The sequence below is a fragment of the Syngnathus leptorhynchus genome, chromosome 17 (assembly GCF_054491065.1).
Source record: "Syngnathus leptorhynchus isolate UIUO chromosome 17, UIUO_Slep, whole genome shotgun sequence".
NCBI lineage: Eukaryota > Metazoa > Chordata > Actinopteri > Syngnathiformes > Syngnathidae > Syngnathus > Syngnathus leptorhynchus.
In genome coordinates, this window is record NC_141211.1 from 1,806,108 (window position 1) to 1,833,482 (window position 27,375).

General features: G+C 42.6%; 2 protein-coding genes across 6 annotated transcripts in view; one reads left to right on the forward strand and one right to left on the reverse strand.

Moving 5' to 3' along the window:
• Window positions 1–27,255, forward strand: gabrg2 (gamma-aminobutyric acid type A receptor subunit gamma2). Of its 4 annotated transcripts, none has more exons than XM_085935507.1 (10): window positions 1–27; window positions 3,695–3,939; window positions 7,964–8,103; window positions 10,290–10,357; window positions 11,482–11,702; window positions 12,275–12,357; window positions 13,297–13,434; window positions 20,454–20,606; window positions 21,996–22,201; window positions 24,904–27,255. In XM_085935507.1, exons 2-10 carry the CDS (start codon window positions 3,803–3,805, stop codon window positions 25,183–25,185), a joined length of 1,428 nt encoding a protein of 475 aa, XP_085791633.1. In that variant the 5' UTR covers window positions 1–27; window positions 3,695–3,802; the 3' UTR covers window positions 25,186–27,255. The 4 variants fall into 4 exon arrangements, with proteins under 4 accessions (XP_085791633.1, XP_085791634.1, XP_085791632.1 ...); XM_085935508.1 differs by having other exon boundaries at window positions 8–27; window positions 3,787–3,939; XM_085935506.1 differs by lacking the exon at window positions 1–27 and having other exon boundaries at window positions 3,462–3,939.
• Window positions 1–27,375, reverse strand: part of gabrb2b (gamma-aminobutyric acid type A receptor subunit beta2b) — a 191,050-nt gene that overhangs the window by 90,966 nt on the left and 72,709 nt on the right. The window lies entirely within an intron of this gene.

Genomic DNA, 27,375 nt, shown 5'->3' on the forward strand with positions numbered 1-27,375 from the left:
CGTACGGGATTGCTGTCTACTGCATTGGTGAGAAAGTGCTGCCGTCTTGAATGAAAATCATGCTTTTTCTTCTATCAGTGAACATTGAGAAGTTTGACTTTCATGATTAAGTTTTTAAAAACTTGGCCCATCCATCCATTTTCTGTTGGAAGAGGGCATAGCTGGAATTTTAGGAGTTCTCTTGCCCCGTATGACCGTCTGTATCTTGGCTATTAATTGTGCCACCATTTTTATTTGGCATCCCTATGTAATCCGTTGTATCAGTGACTTTGGCCGCAGTTGCGGTTTATTTCCGATAAAGCCGTGACTCTGACGCGAGCGGCAATAGGGAATTTATTTATTTTTTTAAATTGAAGCCGAAAGCAAAACTGGCTGTAAATCTACCTTTGGGAGGGGAGATTATACGTGCTTCACATCAAGCAGAGCAAATTCAACATAAAGACGCGATGAAAGCGGCCCGGCTTCATTTCGACTCTGAGCTCAGCGGATAGGTTAGTTGCTGGCGGACACTTCACAGGGATGACTTTTGTGTGCACAAGTAAGGAGAATCCGCTTGACTGGGAATGTTTGTCAAAAACATAAACTGTTTTTGTTTAATGTGAGTAAAGACTGATTCTTTGACAAAAAGTGACTGAAAATATTAAGTTATAAAGAGAACCCAAGGTGTTACTTCATATGGGCTCACTGGAGAGACCCTTAAAAACACTGCATAATGTTACAAGACAGGACAGGCTTACTAAATGGAGAAAAATAGAAATGTGCTACTAAAATTGTGTGCAACTACATAACAAAGACACCGATAACGACAATAGTCCATTCAAAAAATAGACTTGCAAAGATGAATTGCAAAAGCTATGACAATTCGATTGTCCACTGAGAAAAATCATCGCATAAGACATGTCTTGTTTTCTCCTGATTTTTTTTTCAGGTTTGAGTTTGCAAGGTTACATCACGCGGCGTAGAATGCCAGGCCGCTTCTCGCATCCAACGGTGTATTCACACATCATTGTGCTCGCACAGCTTGACGCTAAGCAAGTGGGGCTGCGACAGCGTATGTGTGGGCTGTAAAGCTGGACTGATAGTGAAGCCCGTGATCAGTCACTTTAATATAGATCACAACTTCCTAACCCCCGTTCAGCCCATCATTCAAACCGTTTTGATCCAACAATGACGGCATGCTATTATGTCTACACAAACAATATGCTTTCATAAACCATTATCATTGGAGGTTTTTTTGGCAGGCGAGCCAAAATATGAGCCACGGTAATAGCGGAGCTGTCACTACCCACAATGCAACTAATTGGTTGGTTAAAAAATGAAAAGCCTGGATGATTTGGATCTGACCTTCTGTCATTTATATTTATGCACACCTAAAGCAGATGCTTTTGTTTATTAGACATATTAATGAATTCTGACAACCATAAATCAGCCATCTTTGTGGAGTTTTGAAAAATTAATCATGCTTTTTTCTGTCTTGAATTCACAACGCAAAAAAAAAAAAAAAAGCTTTGCAGAGGTAAGTGAGTGCATGAGAGCACAGGTGCACCGTTAACATGAGGACGTGCCAATTTGGCTCATATGTGGCCTGTGACTATTGAAGCAAGCAAATTGAATTTGACATCTCCCTCTCTTGCTGACTGTCTGTGTGTGCATCGGACTAACAAAAAAACAAAACAAAATAAGCAACAGACTGCTGCAATGATATTAACCCTTTGCCCTGCATTTTCAGAATGCATGTTCATCATGAATAGAACAAAATAACCATGGTCACAAGTCTGTTGTTGAATACATTGAAGTAGCTTGCACAATTGTTATCTGGCATTACTGTCACTTTTGTTGGCAAAATGAACTCTCTACGTCTGTTTTCATATTCTGACTATAGAAAAAAAAACATCCGATACTACACACCGATACTACTTTAGGAATCATGTGGGATGAAATACATTGAGGTCAACACTGATTGTGTGAAACAGTTGTTACTCTAAAAAGTGTCAAATGTTTTTACCATTATGGAAATGATGTATAATTCATTAAAAAAAAATCGATTTACACTGCGCACAAGCAATTATTTGCAGAGGCAGCCAGAAAATGTGCATTCGCGTATATTCAATCTTGCAAGATGCGACTCTTCATGCTTTATTTACAGGCTAGTTGACTTTGAGCGGTGCCGCACGGTTAATGAAGCATCTGTGGCACACTTTAAGATGATTTACCACCCCTCATTTGCAACCAATAAACAGGTGGTGGTGGTGGTGGTTGGAATCAAGTGCAACCTCATTTCCCATTCACGACAAACTTATTGTACTGTAGGTGGCGACAGCTGCAGTTACGTTTCTTTTCCCAAAGAGTGACTAAATGAGTTTGAGAGTTAGTACGCTTTTGGAAACAAGTGAGCAGCGGGCCTCCTGGGATAATAAAGGTGTGTGTCACGTGAACTGCATGTACGCTTATGGAATAAATGCTCCAAGTAGGAAATTGGGTTTAACAAATTACACTGAGGCGGATATGCCAACACCTGCTTGTTCAGCCTGCACCTGCCTCTCTCTTTGGTGTTTTTTTTTTTTTTGGGTGGGTTGGGGTGGGACTACTGCAAAGTCTAAGAAGGCATTACCCTCAGTTATGAGCATACGACATAATCTTATTTATTTCCACGCTGAACATTTTCTATTCTATACATCTTTCTAGTCCCATGGGTAAATGCTGCATATTAATAGTTGGTAACCTATTTTTTAATTTACATCACAAGTATACAAAGGTATATAAAAGTTAGACTAGCAATGCCAGTCTGGCGCAAAGCTCAGCAGGTTGTTGCTGATACAGATTCATTATTTGTTCCCTAAAATCCCGGAAAAATAAAAAATACCCCAAAAGACAATCATTTCGCCTGGCACCTGAGAGATTCAAGCATATTTCTGGGCCTCCCGTCTGGCTCCGCCAGTGCCCGAGCGGACTTGAACACAAAAGTGGGGGTGCTCTCCGTAGAGGTGCTGTCCGTGGTCCCAATCGCTCTCGCGTGGAGGTGTTGTGTGGTCCCGATCGCTCTTGCGCAGAGCGCTATTAGAACTGTCCCTGGTCCTGAACGCATAAAGTCCGCTTTCTGTCGCTCTCGCGCACAAACACGCATTAAAATGGTGGCAAACAATGAAAGTGACGCTAATTAGATTGCACTAGTGTATGAAATGTTTTGGAGAACTTTTTCTTTCTTTTTTTTTTTAGTTCCACATCAACCAACAGCCTTTAGTTTTTTTCTTTGACCCTGCACGATCAAATATTTTACTGTGATTTCTTTTTTGCAGTAATGTCTGAAATACTTGGCTACAAGTTTCAGTCGAGCGTTGCAACTACTTGATGGTGTCTTTTAGCATGCCGTGGAGAGAGCTTGCTTGCTTGCTTGCGTGCGTGCGTGCGTGTGTGGTGAAATCACGCGTGTGTTGATCCGTGCTGCAGCAACGTGCCTCGGCTCCTCTTGCCAGCCCCGCAGCCTTCTTTTTAATCTGCATTCACACCCAGGCTGCTTTCACATCTCACTAGGTGTGTAATTCGAGGGCCTATTCAACTATTCAACTAAGGGGGGGATTTTTTCCCCCCCATTTTTATCTTATTTGGTTATTCTAAACGGCTTTTTTGGAGGGGGGGGACTCGCTTGACTGATAATATTATTTTACCTCATCTTTTTGTTTTGGACGATCTCGAGCCTGGCGGGGCTTCTCGCGTGGGGAAAAAAAAAACGCTGCGTGATGCATCGTGGGCTGGGAAAGCACTAAACAAGACGGGCATCTGCACCAGGCGAGGAGACGAAAAGATGGTGAGGATGACGAGGACGGCGGCGGCGACTTCACCAAATTTAACCCGCAAGTGCTCGACGGCCATGGCGAAGCCTCCTTGTCTTGCACGCAAGCTCTTCCTGTGGCTCTTCATCGCCGTCAACCTCCCCACCAGGTAGGCGAGATCGTCTCCAAAACGGTGTTATGATGATTCTCTGTTAGCTAGCGTTAGCCTTCGCCTAGTCGACGATGCTACCACCAAATTGAGCTCATGGTTACATCGTATTTCTCCTTTGCATTGTTTCGAACGTCACCCGTTACACACCCACACGCTGTCCGATAACGTGTTGTATATGTATTGTTATGCATTCAAAAGAGCGAGGAATGAGTTTAGAGCCCACGTCGAGCGTCATAATTAATATTTAAGGATTGTTATGCATGATCCGAGGCTGCTGTTAAAATAGCACGGGCGAGCTAAAGTGATGCTACATATAGTGAGCGCTAAGCTGTTTGCAAGGATCAAGTGTATTTAAGTCAAAAAGCTGCACGGCTCTTACGTGCATGCAACTGTGTGCGATGACGGCTACGGAGGAAGCGAGGAGAGAGCAGATTGTGCACGATCTGTCAAATAAGTGTATTCTTTTTTATATATTTCAAAATGGCAGACGGTTGCATACTGTAGAGAAGTAATAAGGCACAGCACAGATGCAGAAATCTCTCCTGCAGCTTAAACCATCAATGCATTTCGTGCGTTTTTTTTTTTTTTTTAACATATTTGGATTTAGTTGAGCTGGAGAAAGAGAGCATGGTTGGTGTCGTCTGTTTCGAGATGGAGTGTGGGGAGAAAAAAATGGAGGCATAGACCATCACAGGTCACTTCATTAGGTACATAAGCTTAATACGTTCAGTAAAAGAGCTGTCTTGAAAGATTATGCCTTTATAAATGCTCAATTTTGATGGGTCAAGGTAACAGTGTGTTGTAATGTCCTGCAGTTTAATTTCTAGAATGGCATTAAGTATTCAGTATATCTATTTATGGTTTCCACTGGTTGTCACAATGCCATACATCAGAATATTTGCCCAAATAGCTCAAGCACTTAATGTATCAAGGGTTGTGTCGTTCACAAAATGCCTGACCTCAAAATAGATGTCCTGGCTAACATGTTCTTTCCAATAGCGCAATCTTCTGATTATTATGTATGTTTGTGGAATATGAATTAAGCAGCAATGTTTCAATCCTCCAATTCAGGGGGCAGCCATTTTGCCACTTGCACTGGCACTGTGATGTCATTTTTAGTCGACAAGAAGTGGCAAAATGTCGCCCCCACCTCCCTGACCGAGATGGATAAAAACAATTTGCGCTGCCGTGTTGTAATATACTCTCTATTGGCTACACATTCATTAGTGACAACAATCAGCATAATTCTACTACTAATCTAAACAATGAGCACTCTTTCACAAGGGAAGAGTTTGATTTAATCTAGTTCAGACCAATCATGAAGCGTCGCAGTGTTTGCTGATTGTAACTAATTAATTGGCCATCTAATCAAAGACTGCAAGTTTTCTTCACTAGCAACACCAAATATCTAAATCTGTCACTTTCATAAGACATCTTTCTCAAGGCCCGCTTTCAGTAATATGTCATTGGCTCTTACTATATGTTGTGACGTCTGATTGCATCACACAGCATGAAACGACACAATGGACACCCCCACAAGAAGTAAAGTCACACCAAAGTGGCCATAGGGTCCAACTTTGAAACACACAAGGTCATTTGGAGATATTGCAACATCAATCCCAAGACAGGTGTATCAGAAAAATGGGTGCATTATGGAGGATTGCTTGCTCTCTTGAATGGGAAACTCAAAATGCATTGGTCTATTGTTATCATTTGAAAAGTGGTGTCAAGATGCATCATTTGAAGAACACTGTGATTACAATTTGCATCTCATTACATGGATGGATGTCAAATTTTGCTTGTCTTGAGCGTTCAAAAAGACAAAAACAGGAGATGAAGCTGCCACTTTGCTTTCATTTTAGAGAGTCTTTTGTATTCATCACCAAGGTATTGAGGTCAGAATCTTTTCAGATTGGAGGGTCGGAGGTGGCCGCAGCGATGGTGACTCGCTGCTCACCCCAGTTGGCATGGCGATGGAGCCAAAGTCAGACAAGAGGAGGCGGCTGCGCGTCACATGCTTGGTTTTCTCGCTCGTCTCTGTCCCTGCTGTCTCTGACATTATTCTTTGAATCCAAATTCGGACGACTTAACTTAAATTTACACCATATTTGTTTGAGAGCATTTTGATAGAATTCATAGCTTAGTTTTTCCTGTTCCAATGTAGTTTGTGACTTTTCCTCCATTTTTTTTGGGCAATCTACTGATATGCTCTTATTTTGGATCTCATTATGTTGTACTCTAATAAAGTGCCAGTTGAATACATGTGATCTACTTTCAATTCAGCCCCAAAACATTTCCTGCCAGAGGTCAGGAGCGAATATAACGGCACTGACCCACTTGAGAATCCGTTCCCGGACTTGTGCACGGTCACACAGGCTGGTCGGTGGCGTTCGGTTTTGATTTACTGACTAATGGCGCCACCGTGTAGGAGGAGCGTGGTCACAATGTGACATCCAAAGCGGGGGCTGTTGTTTTGCTTTACGGGCGTCCAACTATTTTCATGTTGAGGAGTGATAAGCACAAAGGTTCATTTGAGTTGAGCATGTATGTTTGTAAAACACGCAAACCCATGCTTGTGGACGCTAATGGACGACACTAACGATATTGTGATCATCTTTATCAACGGTCTCATCGCTTTAGTAAAGCCAAACATGGCTGTCGCTTTAGTTGAAATTAGTGTGGCATGCAGAGCAGATGCAATTTCTACTCGTTATGAAGTACGGGAACGCTTTGAACGAGACATTTCAACCGCAGACGTGTACATGCATATGCATGAAAAACAAACTTTGGCTCAGGCGTCTCGGCGGACCTTCAGGTACTCAATTAGCAAGCAGGACCACGGATCTGCTTGCGCGGAGGAACACATGGCTCTTTCGTTTGATCTGCTTACATTTGGAGCTTTTCCATCTACGTTGGAATCTCGAAAGTCAAACCCTCAATGCGGTCCTACAACTCAAAATTGGACCAACAATAATACACCAGTAGTGGCAAATGATAAATATGGTCCAATTTAGTATAAAGCTACGCTAAAAGCTTGATTATGTAACAAGATGTGTTTAAATATGAGCAGACCCTAATTATTCATTGTCTCAAATCATATGAACTTATTTTTGCACAAACATAGGCCGCTTAAGCCTTTCTGGGTTATACCAAAGTGGCCACCTGAGTAATATAATTTCCATGTAATGTTTCGACCCGAATGTCCAAGTGGAAATGGATGGCATATGATGGCTCTTAAGGCAGTCGAAGGAAAAGTGCAGGTCAAACCGTTATTCCTGGCTCTCGGCCTTGGAACATGAGAATGCTATCAGATCCCTTTTTCATACTTTATTATTTGATCCACAAGTCTTGTTTCCTCTCATCACCTTACTAAAAGAAAGCTCAGTGCACGTTCAAAATTGCTCTTGTGTGCTTACGGGCCTTCTGCCCAAAGTCTGCCAACAAAGCTGCACTATATTGGAATTCTATTTTTGTCAGCTATATACACGAGTGTGTAAGTCTTTGTATGTCAATCTGCCCACATTTATTTCCCCTTTGTCCTTACTGTTGTTTCTAACGCTTGAGCCAACTCAGCAACAAACCACAATGTTCTCAAATTCTGCCCACAATATAGAATAACTATAGAACAACATCATGCATGCATGTCTGTGAAAGACCAAGACATTTTTTTTTTCCTCCCATGCCTTAGTGACATCCACGGTTAAGGGCTCTTGAGATGTTATTACTTTTTCATTCGGCAAGGTGAAGAAGCGTATTTGAGAAAATTATCTTCTCCAAGACTCCCCGAAGCCCTTAAAGCATCTTTAGGACATAGCAAATATTTCAGTCATTCTGCTCTATCCTTCCAGTAGTGTCAATATGTATGTATCACTTCAAAGCATATGTACCATGTAGTTATTGCGGTCCACTCGAGACCGTCCTGTTTATCAAAAAGCTGAAGCAGCTCAGAGAATGGATGGATGCGACATCAAAGGTTTAAAAAAATAAATAAAAAGTGCATGCATTCTACTCCTCATCGCAGCTCCTTCCAGACCGATGACGACGACGAGGTGACCAACAAGACATGGGTGCTGACCCCCAAGGTGTACGAGAGTGACGTCACACACATTCTCAATGACCTACTGGATGGATACGACAACAAACTGAGACCCGACATCGGAGGTAGGTGCTGATTTTTCACAACGGAACTTCTTTGCTATAGACAAAAGTCGTGAACGCTAACAGGAGTCTGCAGTTAGTTTGCAACAATAAAAGTGGAGACACGTAAATGACTCCCATAACAATGTCGTTGGCGTACAATGAAAATCAATGTTTTGTATCAAGTCATGGCGGCTTTCTTCCTTCAACAAAGACAGCTGGGTGGGGCTCCCAAGTACATACATCACCTAGTCATCCGAACAGGTCAGAATAGGCCGTGTTGTTGTTCGCTACTCTACAACACATGATTAATGGCTCCATAGATCTCAGGGAAATTCTATTCTTCAATCTAGCTGGACTGTATCCACAACTAATATGTATAAATAATTTCCTTGTAATAGCTCGTACACAAATCTGACACGATAGACGGTGGTGGGGAAAAAAAAATGAATGGATTGCCCCTACACGATCTTCCTGAAGATTAACACTTTTCCCTTTCAGTGTTACCTTTCTACTTGGAGCTATTAACACGCAGACCTGCCTAATAAATCTTTCGTCTCTCTGACATGGCAGAAATATGATGCTATTTGTCATTATGTAGAAGCTGTCCAAAGACGGAGTGTTGGAAATGATTGCTAATAAGCTAGTAGGGAGGGGAAAAAAACACATGCGCAATTCAATGCATATAAAAGTATCAAGAAATGTTCTTTGGAAAAACGAGCAATTCTTGCAGCCTGGTTTTATGCATGATGCCATCAACAAATGGGGAGGCTCGTTTATACAATTTGTTGCCCAAGCAGACCTCTCTGGTTTATCTCCTACTAATGTGTTGTCTGATTGTGGCCAGAATGACAAACAACATTCAATTTGAAGAACGCTCGGGAAGCAAAACAGCTCCCAGTTCTTGTCATTTTTGGTGGGTTGCGGGATTTGAAAGAGCCACCCCAATCCTCTTAAAACCTGAACGGCATTCCATTAAACAAGTGCACCAGCTTCAGCTTTCATCCTTGCAACGGCTAGAATGTTTTTGCACGGTGTCAGCGTCTTTGCGGCGACATGGTCATATATAAAGTTCACCTGGCTGACTTTATTTACGTATGTTCTGTTCCCTGACAATTTTTAATTTCTTTTAATTTGCTTTTGAGTGTGACAGATTTCACAAAGCGCACAATCCTTCTTCAGTCTTCATAGGTGCCTGTGCTTGAAATTCAACATCTGCAATATCTGCATCGGGTGGCTGCATCAGCCCACAGCAACACATAAAAGTCTCTACGGCCGGCTGCCGTCGCCATAACCGAGCGTCATCTTCAAATGTGCTCTGATCTCCCTCTCACACATTTCTTTCACGATTTCAACGTCTGCTGTCAAAATTTCACAGATACCGCAGGGTTATAATTAGCCGACTATACTGTCGTCTGGAACTCCAAACAGCCAATCAAGTAACCAGCCTTACTGCACTGAGAAACAACATTTCTTTTCCAAGCATACCGTGGATTGTATTCAATCCCTAATTGCGCCACAATCTATTTTTGGAGTTCAGAATATTTATTTGTTAGCCAAGACAAGTCTACAGAAGCTACCAGAGAGGACTTCAGTGGCCTTTAAATACAGGTTTTGTGTCAGCATTTATATACACTGGAATAGGCTCATCCTAAATAAGCAATGCACACTGTCTGCTCTTTAAGTCAAGCCAGTCATTTCCTGCTATTCATGACATAACACACAATATGTCAGAACCTCACTGAAGACACATGGCGTGTGATCACGCGTGATGTTGCACACTCATACGTCCTGCGATGCACTTGACGTGTATGCATGAAAAATGCATGGCAACCAGCGAGAGTCGATATATCGCACATGTAGTCAGCCCTGTATCTTTACCTGAGCCCCCTCTCGGACGTCACGTCGAGTCAGCCGTACGGGTTGGATAGCGGCGTATGGCACGGCTGACTCACATCATCTGACGCGATCTGGCCTTCCGTTTGACACTAACGTGTCTCGTTTTGTCACGTCTGGCATGTTCAAAAATCGACTGGCTACTTGAATTTGTGCGTCTCGCCGCTGTGAGCAGATGGAAACTTTGTGTTTAGCAAAATTAGGCACACCTGCGTTCAAACTAATGTTGTAAGCAGGTATTGTAAATCACAATAGTTTTCTAATGTTTTCTGCTGAAGTCACCTGAATCATCCTTGTGCTTTTCCTGTCTGCAGTTAAACCTACAGTGATTCACACAGACATGTTTGTCAACAGCATCGGCCCAGTGAACGCCATCAATATGGTAAGCGACCCAGAATGTGCCGCCATTGCGAATGAACTGTTTAATCTGCCGTTTAGGAAGAATATCAATTACTAAATGCGCGTTCGACCTGTCCTCGCTTTGGGGAGACGAAAGCGTAACGATGGGGTGGTTTTTTTTTGGCCTCTGCGCAAGCTGGCAGGCAGTTAACGTGTTGCTCCGGCACACCTCGGCATGGCGGCCGCCGGCTTTGGTGGCTTTTATTCTAATCTTTTTTGCAGCTTTGCTGTCGATCAGCGGCTGAAACAGCTTCGCTAGCCTTTGCCCCGGACCGGATCAACTATTCAGTGCTTCTCACTACATACGGCTTATGACACCTCATCCATAGGGAGCTGTTGCCCATTATGATATAGCATATTTTCAGTAGGTGCTATTATATTGTTTGGTTTTTAGCATTAAAGCCACGAGCCCAACCCACACCTTGTTGCTTTTGAACATCTTATTGTTTTATCATGTCTGTCATGGATATGCAAGAAGTTGCAAGAATGATGCCCAGTGAGGAAGCCGTTTTATTTAGCTACTGTTTGGAACTATTTGAATGGGTTTGGGCTTTATTGTAGGGTTCAGCTTTGTCACAATGTTAATGCCTTTATGGCTTCTTGCACTCAAGTGCCCTCTTTATTTCTTTTTTCCCCCGCTGTACTTTACTTGAAACCTCAGGCTCAACCAGTCCAAGTAAGTAAATAAGACAGAAAAGACCGATAGTTCCGTCTCAATAGCTGCCTGGACTTTTATTCCCCCGCTACGTCCGGCCGGGCTTATGTCATCTGGTCTTCCATTCATCTGACTTCCTCACATTCTTAGCCTGCTCTCAAAGGGACTGAAAAGAAAACAGTAGATTGAGTAGATACTCCAGCCAGTAATGAGGTTTGATAGTCCCTCAGCCGAGAAATGAGAGGCATTAGTTGATCATTGGCCCATTCATTTTAAGGTTGAGGGAGTCAAAATCTTCTTCAGTTTGGGGGATTTAAAAAAAATAAAATAAAAGAGCCGTTGCTTTGAGAACACTTATTATTGGGTCGAAGAAAAATGGCTCACTGATAGCTTTAGGTAGATCAGAGACTAAAGTAAGAAGTCACTCTAGCATTTTGTTTTTTCCTCACCAGGAATACACCATCGACATCTTCTTTGCCCAAACCTGGTACGACAGAAGGCTAAAATTTAACAGCACGATGAAGGTTCTGCGTCTCAACAGCAACATGGTTGGCAAGATCTGGATTCCCGATACGTTTTTCCGTAACTCCAAGAAGGCCGACGCCCACTGGATCACAACACCCAATCGCATGCTTCGGATTTGGAACGACGGCCGAATCCTCTACACGCTCAGGTAGGAAGTCAAGGGTGACCCTGGTGAGTTTTTACATCTGAACGGTACAACATAAAAAGTTTTCTTAAAAATATACGATGATCAAATTGAAACAGTGCTTTGGAATAAAAAAAAACATGTTGACCAAGCTTGTTACTGTCAGCATATGTTTTCTACAGACACCCCAATACATCTGGAGAGATAATAAGAAAGAAACTAAAGTCCATCAGACTCAATCAAGTCATGATTGATGTTCTTCTATGCAGAACACTGGCTCGCCACTTCATCAATTTGGAATAACTCTTAACGCAAGGGCTAGTTAATTGGGATTACCGACCGCTGTGCTACGCTCGACAATGATACATGACAATAGCGTCGGCGCCGACGGGCAATGTCACTTGAGGTTGTTCCCTTATTAACAGTACGTTTAATGACTGTAATGACTTCAAGGTCCCTCAAGTGCGAAAAGTGGCCGTAAGACAGGTGCACTGCAGAGACGATAAACATAAATATATTTTCATAAACAACATCTTTAATGTGTTGTGAGGGTGTTTTCTTTTTTTTTTTTGTAATCGTTAATGTTGTCTCTGCAGGTTGACCATTGATGCTGAATGCCAACTGAAACTGAACAACTTCCCAATGGATGAGCACTCATGTCCTTTGGAGTTTTCAAGCTGTAAGTGCGGACATAGAGTCGGCTAATATTGCCTAGACAATTTCATATAGCGGGACAGTACTGATTGAGCAAATGTTAGAATCAAATTGATTGAATGCATCCTATTCAAGGAGACTATTTTTTTCAAAATTGCTATTCTTTCGCCAGGAAATGATCATGGCCATGCTAAGGTGACTATTCAAGTTCCAACATGAAAGGCACGGCCTTCATAGTGTATGTTAGCGGGCGGTAAAATGATTGCATAAAACATTTCGAAAAACCAAAAGATGGACTCAATATTACTTTGCTGAGGAACATTTCAAAAGTGCTACGAGTTGAAACGCTGCACTGGCCGCTTGGGAAGAGGAGGGGTAAAGTTATGCTAATGAGGTCTCTATGGATCTACAGAGAGAAGCACCAAGGGATACATCTCCCGGGGAAAAGCTTTGTAAATAGCTCCAAAAGCAACAAGAGAAAGAAACTACTTTGTGCCAAAATATGTCCTTCATTTAAATTGGATGAAGCCTATAGATATTCCAATCAAATCTTTTGGCATCTACACACTCATGGTAGGTGGTCAGAGCCAGCTCGTCCTCCTGTACCGGCCTACACACTACCCAAAAATTCCAACCTACATTTGCAACGTCATGCCTGAAAGCGCTCTGAAGAAAGTCCACGTGCTGTACCGAAGCCAGCAGAAGCCCGAGGGCAGTGTCCGACGCAAATCTTGAGTGAATCTTTACTGCCAATAAATGTCATTTTAATTAACCTGGGATTTAAAGAAAACACCATCTGACTTTTAGGAGGGGATGCTTTGTAAGCTTGCCGACTTAAATAGATTTTCCTGTGATAAAACAAATGACGAGTGCAACTCTGGAAGGGATGAAATGTTTGTTGTGCACGGCGCTTGGGCTAATCCGCTGAGCTTCTCGTCCTCTTCCTCGTCTCTCTCCTGCATAGATGGCTACCCGAGGGAGGAGATTGTGTACAAGTGGAAGAGGAGCTCAGTGGAGGTTGGCGACATCCGCTCCTGGAGGCTTTACCAGTTCTCCTTTGTAGGCCTGAGGAACACCTCAGAGATTGTCAGGACCGTCTCGGGTAAGACCACTTGGAAGCAAGTATATTATTTTGTTGTGAAATATTTTGCTTTTAGTCGAATTTCTGTGTTCTGTGCTTATGTTTTGACGTTTGAAAATGCCATGAAAAATGAAACGTGTGTTGTCTTACAGTAGCAATAATACTGAAGGGAAAAAGTGAAGCCTATAAATTGGTCTGGAAGTGTCGAGTTGAGCAGCACTCGCTTCTGTGGAGCAGTCAAGCTTTGTTTGGAATGTCAGCTAAGCGGTCGGTTGCAGTCGCGCCTGTCAGATAGTCCACTGCTGCAGATATCATGGTGGGGTGCCAAAATCTACAAATCTTTCCGTCAAGATACGGCAACACAAAATGTGCTTTACCTAAGAGCTGTGAGTTGCATTTCAAACTTCTCCATGTAATCAGGGCGTTGCCAAGTGACATCATGAAAAGGCAATCTGCATAGGTGGATTAAACGCGGTGAAGACTTCGTAGCATGCCTCTCTGATCTGGTTTGTTATTTCCGCCAGCAGCCAAGTCGCCATCTGTTCTGTTGTCAGCGCAGAGAACCTTGACTGCGGTTGAGAGACCCCTTGTCTCATTTTGCAGTCACTTTGGGTTTCTGACCTGCTGCCAGTTGGGCGAGCACAACATCTGCCTCAACGAGCAGTCTGTTAAGAGAGAGAGAGAGAGAGAGAGAGAGAGAGAGAGAGAGAGAGAGAGAGAGAGAGCCTGGCCGCAAAGTGGACCCCCCCCCCCCTTCTTTGCACTTTGGCGAGAGCTGCGGAAATGATATCAAAATGTGTTCTTTGTGCACAGAACGCAAAATGCATCTGAGAACCAGATTGACTTATTTTCTTTCCTCAGACTATTCAAGGACAAGTTAAAAGTTTGAAGATGATTCCCATTCAGGTCCTTTGTTGCGTTAAAATGGGTCAGGCAAGGCAACTGCAAATAACGTTAATCCTAGCAGACAAGCAAGGCAGGTGAACTGGCTTCAGCCAGAGGCGCTTATTTCATCTCATTGTCCTGACCGTGATCAGATTAGTTGTCCAAAAAAGTGATAAGAACCAGGCATGCTTTAACAAAAATAAAATAGATTTTATAATGAAATAGGTGCTTGGGGTTGACAGGCCATCTGCTGCTCTTGACGTAGCTTTTAATAAAGATGGCCTCTGCTTCTATTTGCTTCCTCACTCAGCCAGTGTCCAAAGGCATCGTCTCTCAACATGTCACTTCCCATCAAGACGTCATGCACTGCCGAGACCTGCTTTTATCACTCACACACTGCCAGGCTTACATGGAGAAAACCAAAATGATATGTCATGCAGAAATTAACGGTAGAAAGACACGCTAATATGTGTTAACTCTTACAAAAAGCAGTCCGCCTCCAAGATTATCTTATGTGCGTACAAATTGCGCAAAAGCATAGGAGACATTATAGATTTTTAAAATGGTGTCACAGCGTTATTTATAATGCATTCATGCCATGCTTCCATTACTCAGATCCACAGAGAGATCTCACAAAGTCTGTGAGTCATAGTTCCAGCACAAATTAGCGAGAAAAAAAAAACTAAAAAAAAAAACATCTAAGAAGGATGTCCTCGAGGCTTTTTCGTTCAAGCATAAAGGCTAGCCGTGTAATTTCCCAACCGATTGTCTCATTTGGTAGCTCCTCTTCACGATGACTCATGGACAGTTTTAATTTAAGCATCACGTATGTGCATCTGCTCCGTACAGCCACACGTACGTGTGTAAATGCCTTTCAAGCGTGTCACAGAATAACGCACGTTTCAACGACTTTGTTTGTGCGTCGGCCCGCCCGAGATGTATGGAAACCTATTCTTAGATTGACCTTCCGAAAGCCACGCTGCTGTTGTCTGTGTGCGTCCGCCTGTGTGATTCAGCTTGAGTGGAGAAAGCCCCGAGTCACATCAGCGTCCCGATTACAGAGCTCCACACTTTACAGATGATTTGTTGATGGGACAAATTAATGCATTGCACTTGAAAGGAACAAGCTGGAGAAAAGCAAGCCACAACGCCATTCCCTCTTATAGCATGACCAAGCATATCCTTGTTCTATCTTTAGGCCGTCGTGGCTGTAAATAGAGATGTAGACTTGAATCCCCAAAGACGTACTCGTAAACAGCCACAGTGGTTACACTTCTGTCGCCACAAGATAACAATATACCAAAGGCCAAATATGGTGTCCTCGGAGCAAGGAAAATAAAATGGATTTATTAATTTGCATGCGACATCCTGATACGGTTTCACATTTGAATGGGTGTATTTTTATTTTTGGTGAATCCACACAAACGTGATACAAATGTTTTTATCATAGTCAAATGATAAAATTGTGAGGACTTTGCTTGTAACTTTGCTTGGGGAGGGCGGAACCTGTCCAAATCTGTTACACTTACTGAAAACATGGCAAGAAGGGCATTCGCAGGTGACATGTTTTTTTAGACGCAGTGATAAGTAACACACATATGGGTACAATTATTGACACGGGAACAGACGTGAAGGAAAATATAACCGCTGAGGCAAGGTCGCTTGTCAAAGGCTGCTTGGTTTAATCAAGAAAAGTGGTTAGGAAAAAGGGGAAGCAATAAAACACCGGCGCCGATGGTTTGTTTTATTGTTACTGAGACATTGTGGTCCTGATTGGATATAAAACCTTGCCATAAAGTAGCAGAAGAGGAGATGCCCTAAAGTCTACCTTGCGGTGATAAGTCAATCCCGTAACCAAACAAAAAAAAAAAAAATGACGATGTGAGCCGATACATGATCTTGGTTTCATAGACAGGGTTCGTCATCTCTAAGACGAAATGACAGACTGTGAAAATATGCTGCTACTCTTTAATCAGATGACGATCAGCCGGTGTTTATTAAGAGAAAGGAGGTTAAAGAGTGCTGAAACAATCCATTAGCCACAGTGAGACGCCACTCCTAATATAGCTACTCGCTCTTAATCTCCACCTCCAGTCATCCACTCTTTCTCTCTCGCGCTGCAGTCGTCACAAATGTGATTCATAAGTCGCCACTTTTCTTCACGGCAAGACGCGAATCATCTTTCTTGATATATGGTTTGTTGAACTAGTCCATATGGGGAAAGAGTTAACGGACCTACCTAAATGGAGGAATATTTTGTTCTTCATGTATTAGTGATGTGGCAGCTAGACAATACATTTGCTAATTGTGGTTCAATAGCGAAGATACTCATCTCATTCAGGCTCGCTGCTTGCTTTTTTGATTTTTAAACAACTGATGAACAAACATAAAAAAATCATCTTGCTCGACGGCGGATATTAAAGATGGATTTACGAGATTATACACCTGTGCTCCCGTTCCTGTATTTACTTTCCATTGGCACGACTGCACTTGGATAAACGAGGACACAATAATACATTGCATCCAAAAGAAAAATGATATTGTGAGGGGATGGGAAGCATTGAGGTTGTTTTTCCAGTTGAGGTGCTGGTAGGCATAGATGGAGGTCATCGAGAAGAGGGAAGCAAGGGTATTACAAAAAGAGGGCGAGGGGGCTGAATAAAAATAAAAAATAAAATAGGCCAACAATGTGTCAGCAACGTTGCTTATGGATATGTTTGCCTTTCATGCATGGTACAAGCCTTGACATTTTGACAACATACAGTCATGGGAAAAATATGTGACCACTAGACCAACAAAGAATGAGAAGTAATATCGGTGGCCTAAGCTAACTAATATGTATAAAATAGGACTCTAGATGATAACCCAGGACAAACAAAAGACTTTTAGGCTTGTAAATTTTACCCATCTAATAAAAGTCTTTATGGCTATTGTAAAGAGCAATTTATGGCGTCATTGTGAGACACAAGAGCATGTTGTATTAATCGTGAAAATGCGACCGAGACTATGTGCGGTATGAAGAGAACCAGGGAAAGGGGGGTGAGCGTTGAATTTAAGCACACGCTTACATAACTGCTTTGCATCACATCTCTGCTCAGTGTGAGAAAAACAAATGCATCCATTTTTAGACAAGGTGAGGTTGAAGTAAACACAGAAACAGGAGGAGGAAAAGGAACCATTGGATGAATTCTATGACGGAGTTTTGCATTATTGTGTTTTTTTTATCAAATGTAATCTGTCAGTCACTTTATTTTACTTTTATAGTTAAATATACAGTCCAGTGGTTACCTTAAAAAAAAAAAAAAAAAAAACTATTGATGATCATGACCGGTATAAAAATAGCCACATCAGCCTAAAGGGACACAACCAGGTAACTGCTGTTGTTCATGTCAACAAAAAATGATGAGCTAGCATTATGGCCAGTATCGTTGATGGTGGCAAGTGGCCAAGGCGTAACCCCGGCCGGTCATTAGCAGGCTTCCTGTCTTTCAGTCAAACTTGCACATTTACATTGGCTGTCACCTCTTATATCCACAAGCGTTGAGAGGACGGCCTGTCAGCAGCCTCGGGTCACTGCTGCCCATCCATATCTCCGCCAATTTACAACCTGACTGCTAGCAAAATGACAATATGATATTCTCACGTTTTTTTTTTTTTTTTTTCCTCATCTGGTCAGCAATACAAAATTAGCATGCCAGGTTAGGGTGCCTGTGGCGCTAATGTTCTCAGCTGTCTTACTCGGATAAGAGTCATGCCTCCAATATTATAATGAAACATTTTTTGTATATATACTGTATATGTATATATATATTCATCACATTAAGGATAAAGCTGAAAGAATTATTGTTCCTTCTCAACCATCGCTCTGGCTCTCATTCTGTTAAATGTGTTGCCGCAAACAATAAAGAGCTGATCTCTGATGAATGATCAAGCCTGCCAAGTTTTTTATTGCTTTCCGTAGATTACATCAGCTTGAAGTAAATGTGGGATCTTCAATAAAAAAAAAAAAGAAATCTCCATGGCAGGTTTGTGCTGCTGTCAGTATTTTTTGCACGGGTTGGGTCAGCAAAAATTTGTCCTTGTCTAGATAGAATCCGATTGACTTAAAAGCAACATAATTACAGCGCTGGATGAGAAGTTCATTTTATTAGCGGTGGGCAGAGAGTGCCTTCACCGTACTGATTTGTAATCTGTGTGTTCTTGTTACCGGAGGAATTAGCACTTTGGATCAGTTGATTGTTCGCAGGATAGCCAAAGAGCTGAGGATGTGGGCGTTGTTGGATCCATGTGAAAGGCTGGGAGATCATAGCTTCACATATAGCTGCTTCATCATTACATTCACAGCTGGTCCACTGGGTGGAAATTGGAACTCTCGGTGGTGAGAGTCATGAATAAGAGAAACCGTTAGATCGTGAGAGCTTTATATGAGGGGTTCTGCTACTTTGCAGCCCCCTATCCAGTTACGAGGACTGAAAATACCAATATATTTGATACAGGGACCAAAAAAATTCATCACCCTCTCGTTCAAACACCTCCTTATGCAAACGTGCTTTTTTGCGAAATATCATCCAGACGCCTGAGCCTTTGAAGTCACGTGGTTTGAAAGTGCAGTCAGAGCGTGATTAACAAACTAATGCATTACCCCTTTGCTCTAATGGCAGGCGAGCTGATACTGATACATCAGCTTGCCACAGTAGAGGGCACGGGTCGATAACGCCTCCTCCGCAAAATGTCTTCTTGGCAAGAGCCGCGGCCTGTAATGAAATCGGTGAATGGATGAAGGGAACCTATGGCGATAGAGTCCTACGGCTTCCGATTTCAACCGTTGTTATTAAAGGTGTGGAACTGTCAAGGAGGCTTTGTGCCTGCTGACAAAGCCGGGATGTACGGATGGATTAACCAGCTGCAAAGGTTCTTGGTTTGAGGGTTATTGCTAATCTAATGCTAATAAAATTCAAACTTAGTGCTCTGTCGGCGCCTCGAGTACAACGGTGCATACAAATCATACGCCACGCACCAGCCTGCATCAGCAAAAAATACATATGAACGGTGATGGCTATGCCGTAGGGGTCACCGCCATTTGTTTAACAAATGACACTTTTAATGGCGCGGTGAACAGCGGTGGATACTGGGACAGATTGGCCAGACTTGGGCTCCTATCCAGATGCGGCAAGAACTCGCTGGCGCTGACGGTCACAAGATAATAAACACCGACGGTCCCGCGTCTTTGTCTCTCTGTCGCTCATTAGCGCCGACGCAAAAACACACAGATGTCGGCGTCTGTTTTGCAATAAACTCCAGTGTGCCCTTTCTCGTGAGGAAAATTATTAGCCAGCTGTTCGTACCCCAGCTGCAGCCATTTTTTTTTTTTTTTGCAAAATGCCGGCAGCCATCGAACTCACCAAACACACACACGCCGTCACACAAATGACTGAGACAAAGCGAAGGCTTGTGCCCTGCAGGTGACAAGCTATAGCGAGGCCAGCGGAGGTTTCCGACACGTCTAACACTTTGATGTTAATCAATTAGCAGACAAGCGACCGACACTGGGATGCCAATTAACTAAGATGGGCCAACAGATACCGACAGGTACATTGAAAGTCTTGAAGTTGAGAGATGCGTTAGCACTGGTGAAGCTGTCAATACTGCAGAGCTTCACTCAAATGAGTTTGTTTATTGAAGCCCAAGTGTGAATTTGACATATAGGTAGACTCGTTGACACACACTCTTTGCTTTGAAAATCAAAAATCTTTCTCAACTCAGATATCTCGCTCTGTCAACACAAGACATGTTCTGGAAGCCAGTTTGGAATGAAAAAAATCCTGATCTGGCTTACGTTTTGACCATGTGTGTGTGGGCGGGATTGTAATTGCAGCATCAACTGTGTGTCCTGTACATGGGGTGACAATGCAACCCACCAATTCAGCAAAGAAGACAAATGCAACATGATGATCAAGAACATTTAGCATTTTTTGGCATCTTGGAATGTCAACCTAGTTTTTATTTGTTGTAATTTTCCGATGAGTTTACGATTCTCTGTCAAACATGCAATGAATGGTGTGTCTAACTGGACACTGATGGCAGCAGCTTTCTTCAGCTGGTAAGGACGGAAGCCTGCATTCTCATCTTCCCCATTTTGTCATCTTTTCTTTTAGGCGACTATGTGGTGCTGACCGTCTTCTTTGATCTGAGCAGGAGAATGGGCTACTTCACCATCCAAACCTATATCCCATGCACTCTCATTGTTGTCCTCTCTTGGGTCTCATTCTGGATCAACAAGGATGCGGTGCCAGCCAGGACATCGTTAGGTGAGCCTGTGTTTTCCATTTTAAATGCTGCCAATCATCATTCCAATCTGTAATTTCACGTAAATTCATTCATAAATTCGCCTATGGAACATATGAAGAGCTCTGCCGTGGTGACTCTTAACCTCCTACTGAACAGCCGTCTACGAAGTCATCCTACTTCCTCAGCCCCCTCTTTCCCTCTGAGACAGGCGCGCTGCTCAGGAATCTAGTCCATCTTGATTAGAAGATCCAATCCTGGCACATGTTTTCACCCATGCCTTAATGAGACATTCATTATGCAGTACAGCAGCAAAAATCCTGGGATGCAACCTCAGCACTGGAATAATAGTGGCTGCCACAAAGGCGGAGGACGCGCTACTAAAACCAGAGCAAAAGTTTAAAGAGCAACAAAACATGTCAGGCTTTGAACTTTCTTCACCTGCAGGGGACATGCTTGGGAATGAATGTGTTTTTCAGCCATGTAGCTTTCTCCCTGTCAGCTTTCTTTTCGAGACCCAAAAAGCAGAAAATCTTGACCTGGAATCCAAGCAATGCCGTCATCATCTGGCATAACTGAACGGGAAAGAAACCCTCCTCCCACCTCGTTGTCGTCATTACTTTTGTCTGTCGCCAATCTCTAAAAATAGATTGTATACTCGAGCGTCGGCGGATTCCAACACGATTTGCGTGGAAATACTAACACCGTCAAATCCCTGCTAAAATTATACCAAGAAACGAATATCCAAATTTCCTCTTTGAAAGATTATACGGGGCAGTACAAGCATCAGTACAAGCATCCAGGTGGTTGGGGAGTGGATTAATGCAGATGACATAATTCGTAATCCTTCAGCGCCACCCAGAAATAAACCAATTCACTCACAATGCAATACAATCATCTTGGGACAGACAGATGTCTTGACGTCTCACAGCAGGCCAATGCAAACTTCCCCATTTAGTCAAAGAGAAGGCGGCGATGCCTTTGTTTATTTATATTCCGGAGGTATTATGTTGCTGATGCTCGTGCTAACGCCGTATCGCTCATCATATAAACATGTGCCCTAACCCCCCCCAAGACAACCATACAGGGAGAAGGATTACCAGATGGTGTTTATTGGAATGTAGTCGATGTTGATGGTCAATGGCAGATGAACCATAAACCATATGCACGACAGGGAGTGCAAAACAGATGTTTATGCGTCTCTCTTAGGGATGGAACTGCTAAGAGCATATAATCAAAAACAAGGCCCTTAATCCTCGTTTTGTATCGATTAAACGCTGCAATATTTCCACACCGCTTCACTGGAGTTCGTTAGCACACTGGGAAATGAATGCGTCCTTGCCTTAATTTGTACTGTCACAGGTTTTAAGGAATGCATATTTTCGAACCATGGCCTATTATGTCATTGCCAGGCATCACCACCGTACTGACCATGACCACGTTGAGTACCATAGCCAGGAAATCTCTTCCTAAAGTCTCCTACGTGACGGCCATGGACCTGTTTGTGTCCGTCTGCTTCATCTTCGTCTTTGCTGCACTAATAGAGTACGGCACGTTGCACTACTTTGTCAGCAACAGAAAGCCCAGTGCCAAAAAGGACAAGAAGAAGAAAAACCCGGTGAGTGGCTTTCTAAATCTTAGTGCTCATGTTCTATTTCGGGATTTGTATGGAACGAGACAGACTGATAAAAAAATATCAAGAACTAAAGTAATGTGGTTACGCAAGTCTGCACACCCTCTTATGAATGAAGCCATTCAAACTCATATTAGTTTTGCCCACTTTTTCAACCTTATTTGATCCTATTTCGTCCTAATTGCGTTTTACGGATTATAGGTCATATTAATGAAGAAAAACGTTTTGTATTGATTTGTATTGATTTCATTGTCATATCAAAAATCTGACTTTTTATATTCACTGTAGGTTATAGTTCAATGACGCACTCATTGTCCCTCCCCTAAAGTATTACACTGATGTTAATCCCCCTGAAAAAAAAAAAGCTTAGTACCCCCTAAGGGAGCATCTTCCCGATCACTGTCACCTCGACTTACTCGCTGAACGAGGCCTTAAGCTCAAAGCCGCTGCACATCTGTTACAGTTGTAATTTAGACCCATGTCACATGTCAGAGCGCTGGTTTCAGCCTTGCCTTGAAGCCATCAAGCATTGGTGCAGCTTTGCTGAAGGGCCAGCCAACCCGTCCTACCAAGTAATTGGGCGAGAGGAACTACGAGTCAGCTTAAAATGGCGTCATTTTTCTGCATATGATTTATCAAGGTGACATTCATGACATATGGAAGATTCTGATTCAACATATTGCGAGAGCAATTACGCTAATGCCAGAAAAACACGGCAAGAGACCCTTGTTGCTCTCTGCTGTTGTTTTTGGTTCTAATGCTAACAGTATGGATGACATCTTTTTTCCACTTTTCAAGAGCCACGAAAGGAGAGTACTTTATATTCCACCACGCATTCCCCCATGTGTTGCCATGTATGTCTTTCTACAGTATCTCCCCTCTCTCCATCCTGACTGGTGCAGAAATGTCTTATTTCCATGCATTATCTTGTGTTTTCTTTTCAATTCTGGTGATTGATGTTCTCATTTTCTGTTTGTTGTTGTTTATTCTCTTATTCAATTCCTCACATTCTTTGTTGCCTGTCTGGACAAAAGCTCCTCCGGCTCTTTTCCTCCAAGGTATATTGCCTGTGTCTAACTTGCATGCCTCTGCTGCATTTTTTGGGCTCTCTGAGCACCACACTGCTTTTCTTTTCGGTCTTTATCTTACTTGCATTTTTTATGATACGCCTCATTTGATGAACAGGTTTCAGAAAAGAAAATGACATTCAAAGGTGCTCTCTGCTGCGCACAGTGCGGAGGCAGCCAGCCAGCCAGACAGACAGACTCGAGCACTTTGTTTTTTGGGGGGTTTTATGTTTTCTTTTTTACAATTTAAATGAGCGTCCCACTGATCCTGTTGCCAATGGTCCAGGACTGCTTCTGGCTCCCTCTGTCCTGTTTTACTCTTGTCGTTTTAACCACAGCGCGTGGCTGCAAAAGCTCCCCCAAGCCCTCCCTCCCACCCCACCCACCTCTCCTCCTGCCAGTGAAACTTTACCTTTGTGTTCGTTGGGCTTCTCAACCTGACACTTCCTACAGAGTCAGCAGAGCCTTAACAGACTGAAACAGACAACCCCCACAATGTGTTGAGTCTAATTAGAGCTGCTTTTGAGTATCAGGTAAGACACAAGAAAGCATCCAAGGTGGAAGGGAGCAAACTGAAGAACAGCTTTTCTGTCCAAGATGACCTCACAGATCAGATCTTCTGGGTGATTCCAAAAATTCATATAGAGTACAAACCCGCTCTTCGAGGTAGAACCCAACCACCTTGTTTTCTGAGAGGTTGTCTACTGTTCAGTCAGTTAAAGTTGCCAACGTCACTGTGCTGTTCCTTTTGTTTTGGGGTTGTTTTTGTTTGTTTGCTAACACCAACCCCTCCCACACAGCCCTGGCCGGCGTGAGCGGGATGTGGCTAATGCTTCTCCTGCTTGAGCTTCCACTCATTGCGCCGCCTCCGGTTACAAACCAATCCCCTTTGAGAACTGAGTCATAACCTTCTGGCCTTAATTCCCTCATTAACTCAACATGGTGACGGTTTCTTTAGACCACACCAAAAAATTGTCAAGTGCTCAAAGCGACCCATATGTTTTTCATATGGGTGTTGTGAGTCGTTTTCAAAAGGGACGGCGGGTTTATGCACAAGTGTTGGGCTAAATGAGGCTGTGGGGAATAGTCTGTGAAGTCAAGTTGAAGTATTCGACGCTTATTCAAGGATGCATGCTAACAGCATAATGGCTTTCAAACAGCACGCAATGTCGCCACGGCCTCAGATAGACAAATCGGAAATCATTTTTAAATATTATGCAGCTCTTCTTCCAATGACTCAAGCAAAGAAAAAAAAAATCACAGAGCAAGGGCAAATGTTTTTGACGGGAGGTCGTGACGTGAAATTCTCGGTGAGCTTTTTGTGATGCTCGACACGCCGAGTCTTTCTAAGGGACAGGTTTGACACCTCATTTTATCAGCAAGGTCGAGGATCCTTCCAATGCTGCCAAAGCATTTAATCTGCCATGCAGCTTGAATCCCAAACTATGCGACAGAAAGTGGCATGACTTTTAAGATAAAAAGTGGAGGAAAATGCAATATTCAAATACTCATCGTCTCCCTTCTGAATGATAGACACTGACTTAGAGGTTTTTTGTTTTTTTTTAAATGGGAATGGACACGGGTTGCCACGCGCCAACTTTTGTCTTCCTTGTCTAAAAGCAGACACCCACGGTGGACATCCGCCCACGCTCGGCCACGGCCATCCAGATGAACAACGCCACGCACATGCAGGAGCGCGACGAGGAGTACGGCTACGAGTGTCTGGACGGGAAGGACTGCACCAGCTTCTTCTGCTGCTTCGAGGACTGCCGCTCGGGGGCGTGGCGGCACGGCCGCTTGCACATCCGCGTCGCCAAGATTGACTCATACGCACGCATCTTCTTCCCCACCGCGTTCGGGCTCTTCAACCTAGTCTACTGGGTCTCCTATCTCTATCTTTAAGAGCGCACGCACGTCCAGCCTTATCACCGCGCTCTTTACGTCGTGTGGGACATTTCTTCAGGAGCGGGGACGCCGTCATTTTTCATTTCCCTTACTTCACCGTTTCATCCCATCGAATTGGTCAGTTAAGGCGCGGCGGACGTCGCAAAACCTGTAGCATTACTTCAAGCGGCAAGAAAAAGATCGATAAACGCTGATTGAAATTATTCCTGTGTGTGATCATCTTCTGTTCACTGTGCCAACGCCTCATTTGATTTTTCGTACATAAATGGGGATGAAGTGAATCAAACAATTCAAGCTACAACTGTGCTGAAAAGTGTCAAGCACTTTAAAAGAGCTCAAATTAGGAATGGGCATTTGATGAGATTACGGTTTGATGTTTCTGTTTTTGTTGTTCTTCTGATATGAAATAGAATCTGCAAATGTTCTGAACTCCCTTTTACAAAAACAAGGAGCGTTACTGAGCAATAAGGTGACGTATAAATGACTCAACCTTGATTCAACTTAACGACTAATTTTGCGCTATTGCAAATATTGTATGGATGAGCGCCTGCATTAGTTGCAGCCACTCCCATTTGGTCGCAGCTGCTTTAAACCCAGATCGTTCTTAATAACCAATTAATCGATTACGATGCCCACCCCTAGTTTAAACGAGTTTTTATTTGGCAAGTAATCATCTACCATTTTTACATGTGTAGTCAAAAGCGACGACGATGCCATTTATGGACAAGTGTATCAATACTGTAAATATTTTACTATCACATAGTGTGTTTGTATTTATTGCATGCACCTTTCAAGGCCAAAAAAAACCGTGCATTTTTTTTCCTGTCGACTACTGCTGAGTATCATTCAGGGCTTCATTCAGACAAGAAAAAAAGATTTTAGTTTTAACATGTTTACTGTTAAAAGGCAGCATTATCTGTATGCAAGAAGAGACGCAAGGAAAATTAGCCTCTCTGTGCGCTTGCCCTTCACTGCTTGAGAAAAACACAGCCACCACAAAGAAGACCTTCGAACTAAACAACATTCCAAAGCAGATGTCAGTGCAGATCGCCGAGGATCATTTGTGGAGCTCACATCTTCTAAGACGACACAAAATAGAAAGCTTACTCTTTTTTTTTTCTTTTCTTTCAAACAGCCTTATCAATTTGAGCTAAAAATCACCAATATTCACTTTTGCTTTGAATGGTGTTGTGCTGAGAGAGGTCGCAATGAAGGCATTGTATATGTCGTGTATAATGTTGTGTAATATATATTGCACTTAAGACACGGGTGGCGGGCTGGGGGAAGCATTTTTTGATAGATGACAATAAACTTGGTCAAAAGAATGACATTTTTCAATCAGAGATGCAAGTAAACTTTTCTAAATGCTTTTTTTTGCAATGATTCCATATCTGCCCTATATTTTTCTCGAGTACATCAGGTTTTTATAATAATAATATGATTTAAGGGTTTGGCGGATTTTTTTTCTTAAACATCATAACTATGAATTTGAACAGATGGAAAGTTTCACTTTACACAAGGTTGAAAACAAACGATTAAAATTTAAAAAACCTGATGTGCTGGAGAAAAAAAAAAAAAGAACATTTTGGAAATCAGCATCAAAAATACATTTAGGGACGCGTAAATCTGTCTCTGATTAAAATTTGCTGTTGACCAGTGTAATCGCACAAAAGAGCGCGTGTAAATCACACTAATGTTATGTATATAAATTACGAAAAGAAAAAAAAAGCCCTTTGGATTTTCTATTAAAAAGAGAAAAATAAAAAGAAAGAAAAGGGTCTATATAAAAATATATATTTTGTAATTTCAGCTTGTTGCATTATATAAAATTACAATATATTAGTCTTATTTAATGGCATAGAATAATCCAAGGGTGGGGGGTATTTATTATTTATAGTATTTATTTCATGGAAATAAATTGTACTTTATGTTCATATCGTTGTCAAAAAGAATATCAAGAGTGCTTTTTTTGTCAGTATGTCAATGGAGCTTTAGCTTAACTTCTCTTGTGTTCTTTCTATGTTGTGGTTCGATGTTCTCACCGAGCTCTGTCCCTGTTTGCTCAAATGTGACGGCTTTTTTGGAGCTTCAGCTTCACGGGAGGGGGGGAGGGGAACATCGGTCAGTTCCGTTTTTACAAAGTCCTCCAAAGGGGGTGGAACTCATGCCATGATCAAACAAATGTTG

What these genes read in the sequence shown, in the direction of transcription:
- gabrg2 (XM_085935507.1), top strand. Translation starts at nt 3,803, where the DNA reads ATGGTGAGGATGACGAGGACGGCGGCGGCGACTTCACCAAATTTAACC. An exon ending in ACTGAGACCCGACATCGGAG is followed by an intron (nt 8,104 to 10,289) that starts GTAGGTGCTGAT and finishes TCCTGTCTGCAG; the next exon opens with TTAAACCTACAGTGATTCAC. An exon ending in CGAATCCTCTACACGCTCAG is followed by an intron (nt 11,703 to 12,274) that starts GTAGGAAGTCAA and finishes TTGTCTCTGCAG; the next exon opens with GTTGACCATTGATGCTGAAT.